General features: G+C 42.9%; 1 protein-coding gene across 4 annotated transcripts in view; it reads left to right on the top strand.

Moving 5' to 3' along the window:
- Positions 1-550: 550 nt before the first annotated feature.
- The window catches only part of KCNQ3 (potassium voltage-gated channel subfamily Q member 3), a 178,555-nt gene continuing 163,284 nt past the window's right edge, over positions 551-15,821 (top strand). For all 4 annotated transcript variants that reach the window (XM_064154302.1, XM_064154301.1, XM_064154303.1 and 1 more), the window contains exon 1: positions 551-994. In XM_064154302.1, coding sequence (XP_064010372.1) covers positions 654-994 — 341 coding nt within the window. In that variant the 5' untranslated portion in view covers positions 551-653. The remainder of the gene's footprint in view (positions 995-15,821) is intronic.

Genomic DNA, 15,821 nt, shown 5'->3' with positions numbered 1-15,821 from the left:
GGGATCTCCCCACTCGGCTCTGGCGGCCCCAGCGGCGGCTACCGGGGGCTGTTAACCGGGAGGTGCCGGTGAGGGGCGGCCCTGTGGCAAGGGGGTGATCGGCGTCGGTGCCCCATGCACCCTACATAACTAGACACCCGGGGCTGGGGGATCGGGGGGCGAGCGCCCGGCTATTTGCTGGCTGCATACAATGGGCCACTCCCTAACGTGAGGGCTTGGGGGGAGGCAGGAGCTGGGAGGAGGAGGAAGAGGAGGCGGGGGGGGGGAGGGGGGGGGGAAGTGGGGGGAGGAAGGGGCTCGGGCATCGGGCTGGTAAATAAACTCCGCGATGATTTCCCTCCCTTGTGCCGGCCCAGGTGCCCTCCGCGCTCCTGCCTTCTCGCTGTCCGCCAGCGAAGATGACCTGACGGGGATGTGACTGCAACTGCAGCCCCCTCCCCACCTTTTTCTTCCCCCCTCCCCCCCCCTTTCCACACACACATATATATATGTATGCATACATATATATATATATATATATGTATATATATATATATAAATAGATAAAGAAATAATTTTCTGGGGGCAGAGGCGGGGAGCTCGGATCATGGCCTTGGGGCTCCCGGGGCTGCCGCCGCCGATCTGCAGCTCGCCTCCGGGGTCCGGCGGCGACGATGGGGCTGAAGGCACGGCGCGGAGCAGCGGGTGGTAGCGCAGCCGGAGGGGCGGCGGCAGCAGCGGGAGGGCGGCGAGCGGCGGCGGGAGGCGGTGGCGACCCCGAGCAGGGCTCGCTGGCCCTGGGCACCGGCGCCGACCGCGACGGAACTCTGCTGCTGGAGGGCGGCGGGAAGGAGGAGGGCGGCAAGCGGAGCCCGCCCGGGCTGGGGCTGCTGGCGAAGACCCCCCTGAGCCGCCCGGTGAAGCGGAACCATGCCAAGTACCGCCGCATCCAAACTTTGATCTACGACGCCCTGGAGCGACCCCGCGGCTGGGCGCTGCTCTATCACGCCTTCGTGTGAGTAACGCGGGGCGGGAGCGCGGGGCGAGGCTATCCCGGGGGCGCGTCCCAGGGCGGCGGGGGCTGCCCCGGGGCTACCCCTAAATGATGCGCCAGCGGTCTCCGTTTTGCTTCATCATTCTCGGCGTAAGGTGCTCCTGGGGGTCGCTCCAGTACCGAAGTGGGTGGCAAGGGTCTTAGCATGGGGATGTTGCCAAGTGATTTTAGGGATTTACTTTCTGTCGTCGGATTTTCCAGAATGAGCAGCAGCTTCTAAGTCTGTGTCTCTCTCACACGTACACCCACCTTGGAGCGGCTTCCGCGAGCCGGTGAGCCTTAGACCCTAGACAAGGGATCTCAGGAAAAACAAGCTCGGAAAGATTTTGAAGCTCCAGGTGCTTAAGGGTGACACTGCCGGCTGCAGAGCAGCCTAGAGCTTTGCGTGCGCTTACATTAGCTGCTATAAAACCCCGAGTGAGCCGATCATTTCAATAGTTGAAAGTGTCAAGTGAAAATCATCGGGTTTTTGTCCAGAAAGTGTCACCCTGCCGTGCGTGAAACTCGAGCATTGCAGCACTCCCGACCGGAAAGTTAACTGACCACTCGCAAACTGAGATCAAACACAAGCTCGTTTTGTGGCTCAAACGTGACAAGTTAACGACCATTACTTCGCATTCTTAAAAATTCTTTTACCTTTTCATAAGGAATATAGAAAAAAAATTGTGTTTACAGCATAGAATGGAGTTGGCAGAGTCCTATTAAAATACGTGTGATTTTTAGTGTTGTGAATGTGTTTGAAAGCCCAAAGGGTTATTCTTGATCACAATGTTGCTGTTTTTCTTTACTGTTGTACAAAGCTCTGTGGCAGAGGATTGAAGTGATGCTTTCCGAAACTGGCTTATTCGCCCGAGACAAAGTGCTGTGGATTGCCTCGGCTGTGAGCCTGGAGCTGCGTTTTAGGAGGTCTTGATCATCCCTATAACCTTTGCACTTGCAAACAAATACATTGAGTCTAAGAGATGTGATTTTTGCCTTCAGGCAAATTTCCTGTAAACGTTTGCAGGGTGTTAGCCTTGGATGAGGAGCGAAAACAATCATTATGGAAGTGCTGCTGTGTATCACCACTCTTTTCTGCTCCCCACATTTCTGTGTTTTCATAAAGTGCACCTTGGGACAAAGGTTCCTGCTTTCCAGCGTTATTTCTGAGAAAATACGGACACTAGATGTGGTGACACTTTTTCAGTTCTTTTGTTCCTTTTTGCCATAGGAAAACTTGTACTAGCAGTCAGGGAGCAACAGATTTTTGAGGTGCACTCTGATGGGAAGACTGTGGTACAGAGCTTACTGTTTGATCATTCTCAGTATTGCATAATTCTCTTTCTTCTTGGCAAGAATCGTGTCTCAAAGGGGCACCCCATTCATCTGGCCTTGGTCAGCCCACACAGCACCTAAGTGAGGCTTTAGCATATGTCAAAGGGTTATAATCAGCTGGCATGTCTCTGTGGCCAGCTGTGGCAGCTGGGTCACATCCACACCCAGGCTCACGTCTGCTTATAAGCAATAGGGCAGTGGATGAGTCTGGAGAGGCTCAGATGAACTGTGAGATTCATATTGCTTTGCAATGGTATAAGAATTTCAAAGTTACATTCATTTTAGATAGCTTTCTAGGTGTGTGGTTAACCTTAAGATCCTTATCCTATATGGATGATAGACTGAGTAAAAAATCCCTGTGTTTGTAAGATTTGATCCCTCTTAGGATTGGACCCAACACTGTATCTGATCACTGCATGGTTACTCAATGTCTACAAAACTGAGATGTGAGTTTGACCTGCCCTCACAGAGGTTGGTAAGTCTTGATAAGATGATCAGTGCCAAATTCACAATTAATGAAAAAAAAACCCAAAGCCTCACCTTTAGGTGCCCTTATCCTTAAAAGATGTAAAATACAGAAGTCCTGATCTGTTAGTCCACCATCCCTTCCCAGGAACCTGCAGCAGAGCTCAGCAGTCCAAGGCTGCCATTTGCCACACTGTGTTTCTATTCAGTCTCAGCTCCTTTTTAATTCAGTAGAACTTGTGGGCTCTTACATTGCTGTAGGATCAAACTCCACAAAAGAAATCTGCTGAAACTGGTGGAAGTGTTCTGAGATCTTGCTTACAGGCTTCAGACCTTGCTCCTACAGCTACAGAATGGTGACCTGATTGAGAGCAGGAGCAGTGCTATGAGGAAGCAGCAACTACGTTGATATCCAGAGTCTTAGTTCTTGCTTTCAAATGAATTGTCATTTAACCTTTTTCGTATGAAAAGGAGTCTCTCTCACGTTGGAGGTGCTACTGTGACACTACATAACACCATCCACACAGTCCCCCAGTGCTGCTTTTCACACAAGAACAGTTTATGCTTTCTCTTGGATAGGTGTAAGCTTGCCAGCCCTTCCAAATTTGATGTTGTTTTAATATTCAACAAAAGTCCCATTTATTTTAATGACATTATACTGTGTCTCAGTATTCTGAGTAACTTTGCAATAAACACCATGCAACTAAAATGAAGAGTAAGAAGGTTGATATTGTAAGCAAACCGCTCTGGAGAATAACCAACTGAGGGCCAAAAGGGGATTGCAATATGGGTGGATTTGATGGATTCCTTTTGGAGCTAATCATTCAGAGATGTTTAATGAAGAAATTATATGAAGGACTCCAGTGCTGTGTATATTCCAGGATTTAGGAAGTAGGAGAGTTGCAACTTTCAGGACATAATGAGAGTGTTGTGTGGGGTCAGGAAGGGGTTTGGCAAAAATCCTTTAAAAGGATGATACAGATGGGGTCTTGTTAAATCGTGCAGTGATGCCCACATGGTTGCAAAGGGGTCATGATGCTTTGTGTATCTCACTGTTGCAAATGAGCACGTATCTGAGGTTTGGTGCAGTGGCTATTGTAAAGTCTTATTTTAGTTTAGATGAGATTACATCTACTGGGATGTTTCAGCCTATTGAAATATGAGAATGCATAAATATGTTCCAAGTCCTAGGGACAAAGCTATAGGGGAGAAAGGGAGGAATTACTGATGGCAATTTTAGTGTTCAGCTTTCACTGTCAGTGATTTACGGAAAGTGACATATTTTTCCCGTGATTCTTCTTCCTTCGTTATTCTGCACCAGTGAGTTTGTCCAAGCCTATCCCTACAGCAAAGAGAAGAGATTTGGTCCTAAAGAAGCTGACTCTGTTTCCTTCACCACTTGAAAACAGTTATTCTCTGTCAGTTCTGCTAGATAGGAGAAGAACATAAGACTCACGATGTTGCCCTCTGCTAGGACACCAGAGTTCACAAGCTTCTCAGCAATATGGCTGTATCTTAATGGCATATTTTGAAGAGAAAATTGATTTTCCAATGAAAAATTCCACCAATGCTAAACTCTTGCTGAACATTTTAAGTAAAAATTAAACAAACAAGCAAACAAAACCAAAACACTGCAAAAGACTCAACCTAGACAAACTGGTTTAAGTTTTGAGGTCTGTAGTTTTGAAATGTCTCTTGAGGGTTGCAGGTTAGGATACAATCTATTTCTACACTTTTCTGAGCTAGTTTCCCTGTAGGTGTAACTGCTGTTCCCAAGAGGATTTGTATTTTCTTTTTTGTTGAGCAGTGTAATGTACTGCAGGAAACCCCTGTGATTGTGTCTCATGGGATGTCTGCCATAGCCAGAGAGAGCAACTTGAGACTGTATGCTTCCATGAAATATCCAAATTCTTTATTTATACACAGGAGCATAAATTAATGGAATGAAATAAGACTTTGAGTTTTCATTTTATGTTTAATTGTAGGCACAAAATATTTGGTGGATAATGGACAAAGTCCAGAAAGGTAACAAAGCACAGATCAAGTTTACAATTCCACTTTATGGAAAATTTTCAACCTCACTTACAGAAAACTAAGCTTGAAGGGGAGACAGCTAGAAGGTTTCTTGTTTTCACAGCATCCTCTGAGACAACTTCAACCTTTACTTTCACAGAAAAATACGACTAGGAAAAGACTTGGGGTTAGATTTTCATTTTGGGGAAAATGTGCAATATTGGCTGCATTTGCTGATGTAGATCATCATGGCATACCTGCTGATGAGAGTGGGAAACCATGGGGAATGCTTTGAAATGCTTCCCTATTTGCCATGCAATCTTCTTAATACCTGGAATAAAAAGAGGAGGCAGAGTCATGCGATCCATCAAATTGTCAGCATTTCTGGGAAGCACCGGTGAGCACTTCTTACATGACTGATCGTAGGTGTGTTATCTGCAGAAAAGAGTGTCATGGGACTTGAGGAACAGGTTGAAGACTTGGGGACCTGCCAATATTTTCCTCTTTGCTCTTTGGGAGATGATGTGATGATCCACCATCCTATGTCAGCCATCTGGAGTGAGGTGGGAGTAGGCTCAGGGTAAAAAGAAGGACAAATACAAATCCTTCCTTGGCCTGTTTGGCATGAACTTCTCTGTAAGTGGGTCCCTGGAGGAGCAGAGGAAGCCCAGTCCATTAGTAAGTGCCCTTTGCTTATGTATTCACCAATATGAGTTCTGTTTTAATTATTTATGCTAATTCATCATAATGCATGGATAAATATTCTGCAGTATACTTTGTAAAAAATAATGAAGTCTTAGTCATTGGAGACCTCACCACACACCTCTACTACTGCATCTCCACCGAGACTTGTGGAGATCGCCCTGGGTTCACATGTGGTTTAGTGAGACATGACCACATCTCTGTCACTGGAATCAGGTGAGATCTCAGGCTGTGGTCACCCACTGACAAAAGCTGGGGTTTACTGAGAAGGGGCAGCAGAACCTGGGAGAGCCACAGGCTGTGTAATGTAAATGATTTATGATCCCTAGCCATAGCTTTGGAGTAACTTTAGCAGCTCAGAAGCATCCAACAATTGTTTGATCAACCAAACTACCTCTAAAATTACAGATATGGCTCTTTGATGGGAATTGGCATGCTTTCACTTACAACCTCATATCTTCTTGTTAGACCTTCAGTATTGACAATAAGACATACTTCTGGAGCAGGTGCCTGTGAGTTAGGTTGGTCAGTCTGTGCACTTGGTGTTGCCATGGTTACGCTGCTAAACATGCTGAGTTTTGGTGCTGCTTATGCCTGCTTGATGGGCTCAGAGGAGCTGCAGGCACACTGCTGCATATAGCACAGGTGTGCACCTCTGTGTCCTCATAAATCCCTGGGGATGCCGATTCTCGAGTGCCCTTCTGCGAGTGCAGGTCCCCACTCACACCACACAACACAGCCTCATGTTGATGGACATCCAGATTCACTGTGGCTGTCAATGCCTGTCATGAGGGCGAGCATCAGTACCACCAGTGACGACACACACTCAGCAGTTGATCTCTCAATGCTGCCAGCTCAGCCCAGGAATAAGCCCCTCAGAAAGAAGTCCTAGCCTCAGATGTAATTTCTAAAAACAGGTCCAAATTGAATCATTTTGGTTAGAGGTGATACAACAGATCCAGTCCAGCAGCTAGCAAATTGTGCTTGTCTTTTCTGAGAAGTTTTGTAGTGAAGAGTAGAACCACTCCGGTGCTACTTCAGTAGTTCCAGAGGCACCATCAGTGGTAAATCCCAGGACTAGATTTATCACAGTATCTCCAGTTCAGCAGCTGGGAGTCTGGTTGGAGGTACCACTCAGTTTGTAAAAGCCATCTGTTTCTTCTTGTGTCTCTTTTTGATCCTTGCAGCAAACCTCAGAACATCACGGGGCATGGCAGAGTCTGGGCATTTCTGTGTAGGCTGCTAGTTGGAAAGGAACATATGGATTTTTCTTCTTGTTTTAATCTGAAGGGGAGATTGGGAAATCTTTCATAAATAAGCAGGGAGACACTTTCCACAGTCATTTTGCTCATTTTGATGCAGATTGAAGAGGCATCCAAAATAAAGTTAATGGGGGAAATAGCAACTAAAGACTACGCATATAACAGCTGGATTAAAAAAAATCCTCTCATACATACAGCACCAGTGATACATCACTGCATGCTCAATTGTGTGCAAGTGAACATGAAACCATCCCAACAGTTCTTGCTTCTTCTAAACATCATCCAAAAGGCATTTGATATCCTTCTGTTCTGTTTATGGGGCTCCTGTCTTCAAATATTGCTTAAGTAAATTCTTTTTATTTATATCTTAGACAGTCTGGTACCTCTTGGTCCGTAAAAGATCCTTTCCAGCACTGAGATGTGTATACCAGGTCAGATGATAGAATGCATAATCAAAGATAAAGCCTAGATCTGAGTAAATTTGATTTAATTTAACGGTTGTAAGAAACTTTTGAGACCAAATCTGTCAAGTGAGTGTTAAGATAATTTATATCTTGTTTAAAAGCATAATAGATTAGTGACCTTAGACATAGCTAGGGTGCTTGGTGGTTGGGTACTACCATGATCAGCTTTACACAACGCAAATAACTAATAGTGTTTATTCTTGTATTTAACAATACTCTATTGTGTGAAATTTTACAGAAAGAATAGAGCCACAGAGACTTTGCATCTTCTATTGCTTCTGGCAGATACTGTATTAAATGGGATAACTTAAACATTAATAGCCTTGCAAAGAATATGGTCCACAAAGGCCATTAACTATGTGCTACCTTCTGTCAGCATGATAGCTGGGAAATGTACCATATTCTGTGGATAGAGAGACATGCCCAGGGATATTTAGGTTCATGATAACCTACTTTGGAAAAAGGCACTTTGGGAAAACTTTCAGGCTGGAAATCTGCAAATTGCCTCCCTCTGCCTTAAGAGAGCAAATTATTGAAGAGTGTGCTGAACTTGGAGCAATGTAAGGTCCCACTACTGTCAGGAGGAATCTAAGGTCTGCATAACCAACTAACTGGTTCAGCTTGGTTAAGATCCTCTTAAGCTACAGTTCTCCACAGTATCTATCAAAGGCTTTCATCCCTTCCATACCTTAATAGTTCCCCCTGGCTCAAAAGCACCTTGCCCTCTTTAAAGGTGCTGATTTTTGCTTGTTTGTGTGGGTTTTTAAAAACATGCTGATGTGGAGTTGCTTATCTCCAACAATGCTAAATCTCAGTTTAGATGGTGAGACCTTGGTATGAGAAGTATCCATACTTTGACCATTTTCATGCTTTTGACATTGTACGTATCTTGTATATCAAAATAATTCAATGTTCCTGGTGCTGTCCACCACTAGAGTAGAGCCAAAGCAATGCTGAAAGCTTAAATGCTCCAATCCATCCAAGTCCTAGTTCTTATATATTTTATAGGAGCCATTAGATTTGGTTATACCTAGCTTAAGTGAACTACAAAGATGTTAATCTAAACCAGAAGACTCTTTACAGAGCATTCCCCACTGACTGCAAATATAGAAAAGCTAAAGTTTTCTGTTTTCAGTGGGGATGGAGGAGAAGCAAGTACAGCTGCTGAGGGACTGATAGTGAAATCCCCAAAGTGCACAGTGGGGAACTGCCCACCAGGGTCTAAGCAGTGCAGCATCAGCTTTGCTTATCTTTGCTCCCCTCATGCATCTCCACACAGCATTCAGAGCATTTGTGAGAAGGGATTACACCCTTAGGAGGGAATGTCAAGAGCAGCTGATTGAAATTGCAGAGGAATTAATTTAGGGAGGTAATTACAGAAGCTGGAATTTGCTCTTCTACCTTTGCTAACACTGCTGCTCTTGTGAGACATGCTGGAGGAATTTCAATGCACACAATTGGCTCTGATCAGACCTCAAACACTGTCTGGGCACAGATCAAGTGTTGGCACAGACCTAGGACCACTCCTGATAGGAGTCTGTGTGTGGCCCACTGCTTTGGAGGCAAGTGACTAGTGTTATGGATGCTGGTCATGTTGTTGTTCTGGTGAGTCCTTTGGGGACCAGGGAACACACTCACACATGGGTACCCGCCTCTGGATACAGTTTTAACACTTTATTATAGCTCAAATACATTAACCACAAAGAAATTTGCTTTCTGCCTGGCTAAGGAGCACCAACATCATCTATGTTTGCAGTACTGACACTGGAAAAACCTGAGGTAATCTTCAGTGTAATCAATAGACTTTCCCAATAACTTCTCAGTTTTTTTACTGATACTGTAATTTGACATTTTCACCATTTTTTCACCATTCAGAAGACTCACTCTGTCTCCAGGAGTTTATTCCTATTCTACAACTCCTCCTTACTTTCCTATCCCTTTATCTGTGCCCATTCCTCACTTAGTCCTATCTTCTCTTCTTCCTTTGGTGGCATTCTTCATCTCACTACTGAAGGATAGCACCAATCACTGGATAATCCAGATGTGTGACAACTCTCATCCCTCTGTACATTATTGTGTAAAATAGTAGACTTAGTCTGACTCAAATTCAGTTGGCAGATTGATGGAACTGACATGACAGTTTGTCTCTTACCCAGCCAAAGCTGTACTTCCTTTTTGGCCTTTTTTATACCTTTTTTTTTATTATTATTATTTTTAATTTACTGGATGTTAACACTGAGTTCACCTATGTCAGAGTTAGAATTGTGCCTCTAATTCCCACAGAGTAGGGATGCAATAGAAATGACTGCCCATATGATGCAAGGTAGTTAAGCTGCAGGAATTATCTCTGAATCACCTTGTGTTCCATTATTGTTTTTTCTTAGGATATGCAGCTCTCTGATGTTGAATTCAGCATCTGGTGGTAAGGTTTTCCCACAGGACCAGCTTGTGACTTTGGGCATAGCCCAAAGCTAGAGTCCCTACACAAACAGCATCACTATAGGAGAAGCTCTCAGAGTTGTGATTTAGACCCACACAATTCTGAGTCACTGCTCCTGATTACTCTTTGCTCTAGGGGTGATACTGGTGTTAGCCAGAGAGTGCATAAACCAAGAGTGATTTATTGATGACCCATGTAGGTAACAGATTTCTTTTAGTGACTCAGCTGTTCTCTCTAGAAAGAGAACATAAAGTGGAGGTGGATACCCATCTCTCTCACCAGGAAGAGCAAAAGCTAAGCTAGTATCCGACTTGAGTTTATTGACTTTCCTGATCTTGATGGCAGGAGGAAGAGGTTTAGGAGCACCATATACAGGCATGGTACTTCATATACAACCTGAATCACAGCTGCAACTGTTTCTTCCAGAGTTGAAGTGATAGTAAAAGGTCCTAGTTTGCAGCTCCATTTAGTGTTAGCATTGATAACCAAGAAAAAGAAAGGATGGGAGCTCCTGGTGTAACAGTAAATGGACAGCAACTTTTTCTGATGTGTGAGCACACAGGCAGGACTGAATGCTGTGTCTTATTGCCTAGGTCACCACATTCCCCAGCAAATGGGATGAGAACACAGCATTGCTCTCAGAGACCAAAACAGGACACAGTCATCTGCAGAGTAACATTTTACTGGAGGACATAGAAAAGTTCTTCCATTAAAGAATTTTCTGGACACAGTCAGTCTAAAGAAAACATTATTAGGATGAGTGAAGAAAAGAGATTTTGGGCAGATGGAAATGTGTCGCTTCTTGTCTTTGTTGGCAGTGCTGTTTTTCTCTTATTCTACCATGAGTTAATTTCTAAGAAACTGAAGTAGATAATGTGTGTATGAGCATTAATCTGGGTGCTCCATTAATGTTTGTTCCAGGATCTGAGGACTAGGAGTTTCTGTCATAGTAAATGACTTTTTAATTTCATAAATGATGACACAGCAATGGTTGGAAGATGCTGTAGGATAAATTCAGGCTATAGATAAGATCTAAAAGGGGAGCAGATACCTGCTGGAAGATTCTGCACAAGAAATAATCACATTTCCACTTCTCATTTTTAAACCAAACATGGAGAATTTTCCAAAATACAGTTGTAGGCTGTATCTTAGTTGCAAAACATGGGCTTAAATCAATACTTCTGCATATTCTTGGATGGTGATTAATCAGTTATAACCAGGAATATGTTGGATTTATGATTTTTTTTTTAATTTAGCAGCAGATAAGCAAACAAGCAATCACTTAGCACAGGGAAAAGACATTAGCTGGTTTCTTAACGGGACTATTAACACCATGATGTAACATGGGTGTAAGTGGTAGGAGTAATAGCAATTGGACTGGGATTCTTAGGACTAAGTGTAGATGTCTTCTCTGTAAATGTCTAAACATGACCAAGTCATTTCAATGTCCTCAGTTATCAATATAGGCTACTGTTATGGGAGTATTGGTTACTCCCATATCCTCAACTAAGTGGTGAAACTGCTAAATCACAACCTGATTACCAGAAATGATACCAAATAAACTGATATCCCTTGACTGTAAGGGGAGGTTCAATACATTGCTTGGATGTACATATGAATGCTAACATTAAGTGAGGTGAATCTTATACTAATCACATTGTTGAAGGTCTTACAGAGATAATAACTTTATGGAGTACTTTGGACAAGTGGTTAAAATGGAGCAGCCATACTTTCTGGCCTTTATGCCGACTGGCATGAATATTAATATCTAGTACAGTCTTAAGTCTCAAACACCTTTCTCATAGCAGCTAAATGCATGAAACAAGATCATCACATTTCTGGACTGATGAATTATGATTTAGTCATGCATCTAAATTTCTTGTATTTTCTCTTAAGTTCACCTCATCTTCCTGTGAGAGTCTGCTGATGCCCTGCAGGCTTCACTTCAGGCAGAAATGTCAGCTCCTCCAGCATTGTTTGAAGGGTTGGAGTCAGAAATTGTTGCTGGTCATTTTGGGCAATATAGTTCCAACATCAACAGTCAAATAGTGGTTGCCAGAATAGTTTTTTGTTTTTCTTTGTTTCTTGCCTGGAAAGTACCCTAAATCAATGTTATCCTCTCCTGGATACCAATACCTAGCTGTATCTCTGAATTATTAAAAACAAATATTTACAACATGGTCATTCCTTCAGAGCTGTCAGCTCTGTTAAAGAATGGGATGTAATTTTTAGATGTCCATACAATCTCTTTGCCACTGATCCTGCAAGGAGACCTATCTGGTTTCTGCCTTGTCCAGAGAGAAAAAAGAATAGTTTCCAGACCACTGTTTGGTTTGGTTTTTTTTTATTATTTTTTTTAAAGGTGTTGAAAAAAAAGTAAGCAACAAAGCAAATGTTTTTCTCAGAGTGAGGTAAAAACAGCAATGGTGCATGGAAGAAACTGGCAGCTGTGAGTACAGTTCCAGCTATGATGACAAACTAGCAGCTGAGCTGGAGAAGGAGACAAAGGAGATGTTGGGAGATAAAGCTGAAATTAGGACAAGGAACACAAGCAGCTACACTGAGAGGTAAAACAGAAGGAGAGGAATTAAGGCTACTCTTGTGGAAGAACACAACTGGAGCTACTAAATGAAGGTACTGCTTGTACAGAGAAAACAACTTAACTATCCTCCTGGTGCTTTGGTGTCTGTTTCAGGCAAGTTGCCTGCTTTCTTTTAATTGCAAAGTGTCTTCAGTGTAAAACTGTTATTGCTGTTGGCCCACATGGGAGTCCCCATGTGCTATGGGTAGACTGAGCACAAGCCCAAGACCTGGTCAGCAGTGAGGTGTCTCAGCCAGATAGTGATGAAAAATAGCTGTTTGCTGCTTGAGCTGTTTCTGCTCTGTAGGGAGCCAAGGGATTGTGATTTCTGAGGTATATCCATCTTCATTGGACATGTCACAGTTGTCATCTTCACTTGGCAGCACGGAGCTACGAGCTACATACTGGCACCCAAACACTAGGAGAATTAAACTTCATTTGTTATTTCAGTGCAGAGCACATCCCTCAGAGCTGAAATCCAAGGACAGTGTGTTTTGTGATGATTTGGGGCTGACCTTTGGACACTAAATCTTCCTTTCTCCTCTATGTGCTTATGGTTTAACTGAAAAACCTGAAGAGGGTCTAAAGAACAGGCTAAAGGAGCAGCATATTCAAAGCATATTAAATATAACTTAAGCAGAAGCAAAAGAGGAATAGCTTCACCTTTTCTTGAGCTATAAGAAGGGTTGAGAATGACACACAAGGCAGATTGCACTTCCGCTTCAACGCTCTTAGAAGGAATGTCCCTGTTACCTCAAATAGCAATCACACAGGAGTATCTATGAAGAGAAAGCAAGTTTAGAGCTTCAACCCCTTGACCCAGAAGTAAGCCAAAGCTGGCATTGCAGGTAACCATTACTGTGCAGCAGTGTGATGGTTTAGAAAAGGTTAGCAAGCAACTGCCAGTTCATCTTGCTTCTCCCTGATGCTACAGCCCTGGGCTTTAGTTGTGTAGCCCTGGAAAGACAGCATCTGCCACCATTCTTACAAGGGAAAACAGTCTCAGGCTGAATCAGGCCTGAAAACTTGTCTGCTGTAGACACTGCCAGTTGAAAAAACTAATATTTGAAGGGGTGGTCTTCATCAAATGTATTGCAGTTCGTCAGAGTCTTCCAGAGTTTCTTTGTAACAATGAACCAAAAATTCTACTTTTCCCTTTCTCTCTGTCTTTCTTTTTGATTTTTTAAATGGAAGCTGTGTCTGCCATGACATATGACAACAATAAACTTAAGAGTTTGCAGTGAAAGTTTGCCTGCAAAAGCCATGTATGTGGGGTGCTAATTTTAGCTCTTCTCTCTGTTCTCATTGCCTGACAGTGCCTTTCTTAATAAGTTAATTTCTGTGATTCACATACTGCCTTATCTTGCAACACAGTATCAAGCTGCAAGGCCTTTTGTAATTCTCTGGTTATGGTTTTATGTCATCTACAGGATGGTCCTTGCAGGTTGGTGGTTTGCTATATTTATTTTTAAGATTAGGCAGAAGAAAGCCACTGGCCTTGCTCTGAGTCAGCAAATCTGGCATAAAATCAGGCTTTTAGTTGGAGATTAATGATTATGTCATGGCACTCTTTTTAAGCCCTTGAACAATTTTTCAGTGGAGATAAGGAAATTATTAGTGTTGTGAGAGTCATGTGATAAGGTGAAATGAATGGAAGGTGAATGTGATGGCAAAGGTTCTGTCTGTCATACCTATGAATATGTATCCCAAATAGTGTAGTACCACAGCTCATGTTCCTATTTGGAAAATTCCTTTTTACTAACTCAGAAATTATTTATAATCATAGAGTCATATAGAATATAAATATGAATAAATACCAAGTATATAGAAGTACCTTTGGGGACAAGCAGAAACAAAAGCTCTTTGGGCATTGCATCCATGTGCCTCACATAGTACCCCAGCCTCCTCCTCCTCCACTCAACAATGTGTTACATCACATTGCTTCCATAAAACCTCCATTTTTTTTCCTGAATAGCTGGTGAGACACAGACACACCCAACCTCTTCAGCAAGATGCAGTCCACCCCTTACATGTGGACTTTAATTTATAATTTAATGAATATTTAATTTGGTTACTGTAATAAGGAATATTATTGGGGTCTTGCATGGCACGGAGACAAGGCATTTGCAAGGGCAAACTGGAAGGAGCATAGTGCTGGATTTGCTGATTCTCACAGACTGCTCCTTCCCTGCTCAGGAAACAGACAGTGAAAAGGAGAGTGTGAAAAACAAGTGAACTAGTAAGTAGAAGAAGTTGGTACCAATGGTGAAAAAGAGAGGTGTCACTCCAGGGATAGCGATGGTTCAACATTAGTATGTCCTCTGAAAACTGAGTTTCAGCCCTTCATAGTGTCTTCTGGGAAGACAGTGGGAATTAAAGGTCAGGGATCGCTGGAAAGAGTGATTCATCTAACTGGCCTTGAAACAACACACAAAAGCCATCCCCAGCGCTGACATCCTCCCTGTCAGTGTCTTCAGTTATGCCACAGATTAAATTACTTTCTTAGGATACCTCTGCTTTGTCACTGTTCCTGGTGGTGTTTCCAGGTTGTAATCTCCCCTTACATACTTCTTTTATTCACCTCTAGCTATTCATATGACTGCAGTAGTTGCCTCTCAGACTCCTTTCTGTCTGTACTAGGTGCAGGAGATATAGTGGCTGATCCAAGGCAGGGCCATGGCTCCTCTGAGTAGGGCCATGTCCTTAGATCTGTGGTTTCTATGCTTGCAACTCTATCTGCCCTCTGTTGCAGCCCAGGGTAGTGCTTCCTTATGAGCTTTTTCTGTTTGACAGGGTGGGTTAGTTTAATGACATTGTTGCCATGGCATGAAGAGCTGAATGGGTGGTTCTGTGAATGGTTTGGATTTGCTAGTTGTTTCCATCAAATATGATGTAAGCTTCCAATGCAAAGAATATTTTACCTGTTTTTTTATTGTCAGCTTAAATGTGTTGATGCTTTTCTTGAATGCAGTGTTTCATATAAATTGATTTGGTGCTTTCTTGTGCATTTTTTGTTTGGAGGTTTTTTTTTCTTGTTCTTTTAGACAATATAAATTATTTCCTATATGAGCACCTAAACCAAATGTAAAATGGAATATTGTTAACAAAAGAGATTGATAAACCAAACTTTCAGATTACCTTGGGAACAGTATTGAGTATGAAGTGTGGTTACCAGAAAGAAGAAGAGGAGAGCATGTAATGGAGCATATATCTTTCACTGTTGAGAACTAAGGGATTGCTATGCAGGTAGAGGCTGGAAACAATTGACTATAATTGGTCTGTTGGGATTTTAATAAAACCTTTACAGCAATTAAAATGCTTTTATTGAAAACAGATTTGGGCATCTTTTCTAAGGAGGTCTTAATTGTAACTGCTGTTTGAAATGTTAATTATGGTGTTGTGAAAGGACTCTTTGCAACAAGCAATATCAGTGTGGCGTGCTCTGCAGTCATAGCTGGATCCTGCAGCAGAGAGATTTGGTGTAGTCAGCCCTGTGTCTGAGAGATCACTGCTGCTTGGAACACATAAATCCTCTCTGGCTTCTTCT

Source organism: Pogoniulus pusillus, chromosome 14, assembly GCF_015220805.1.
Source record: "Pogoniulus pusillus isolate bPogPus1 chromosome 14, bPogPus1.pri, whole genome shotgun sequence".
Taxonomy (NCBI): Eukaryota; Metazoa; Chordata; class Aves; order Piciformes; family Lybiidae; genus Pogoniulus; species Pogoniulus pusillus.
The sequence above is the reverse complement of the archived record's forward strand: the minus strand, read 5'-3'. Positions and strand labels throughout refer to the sequence as shown.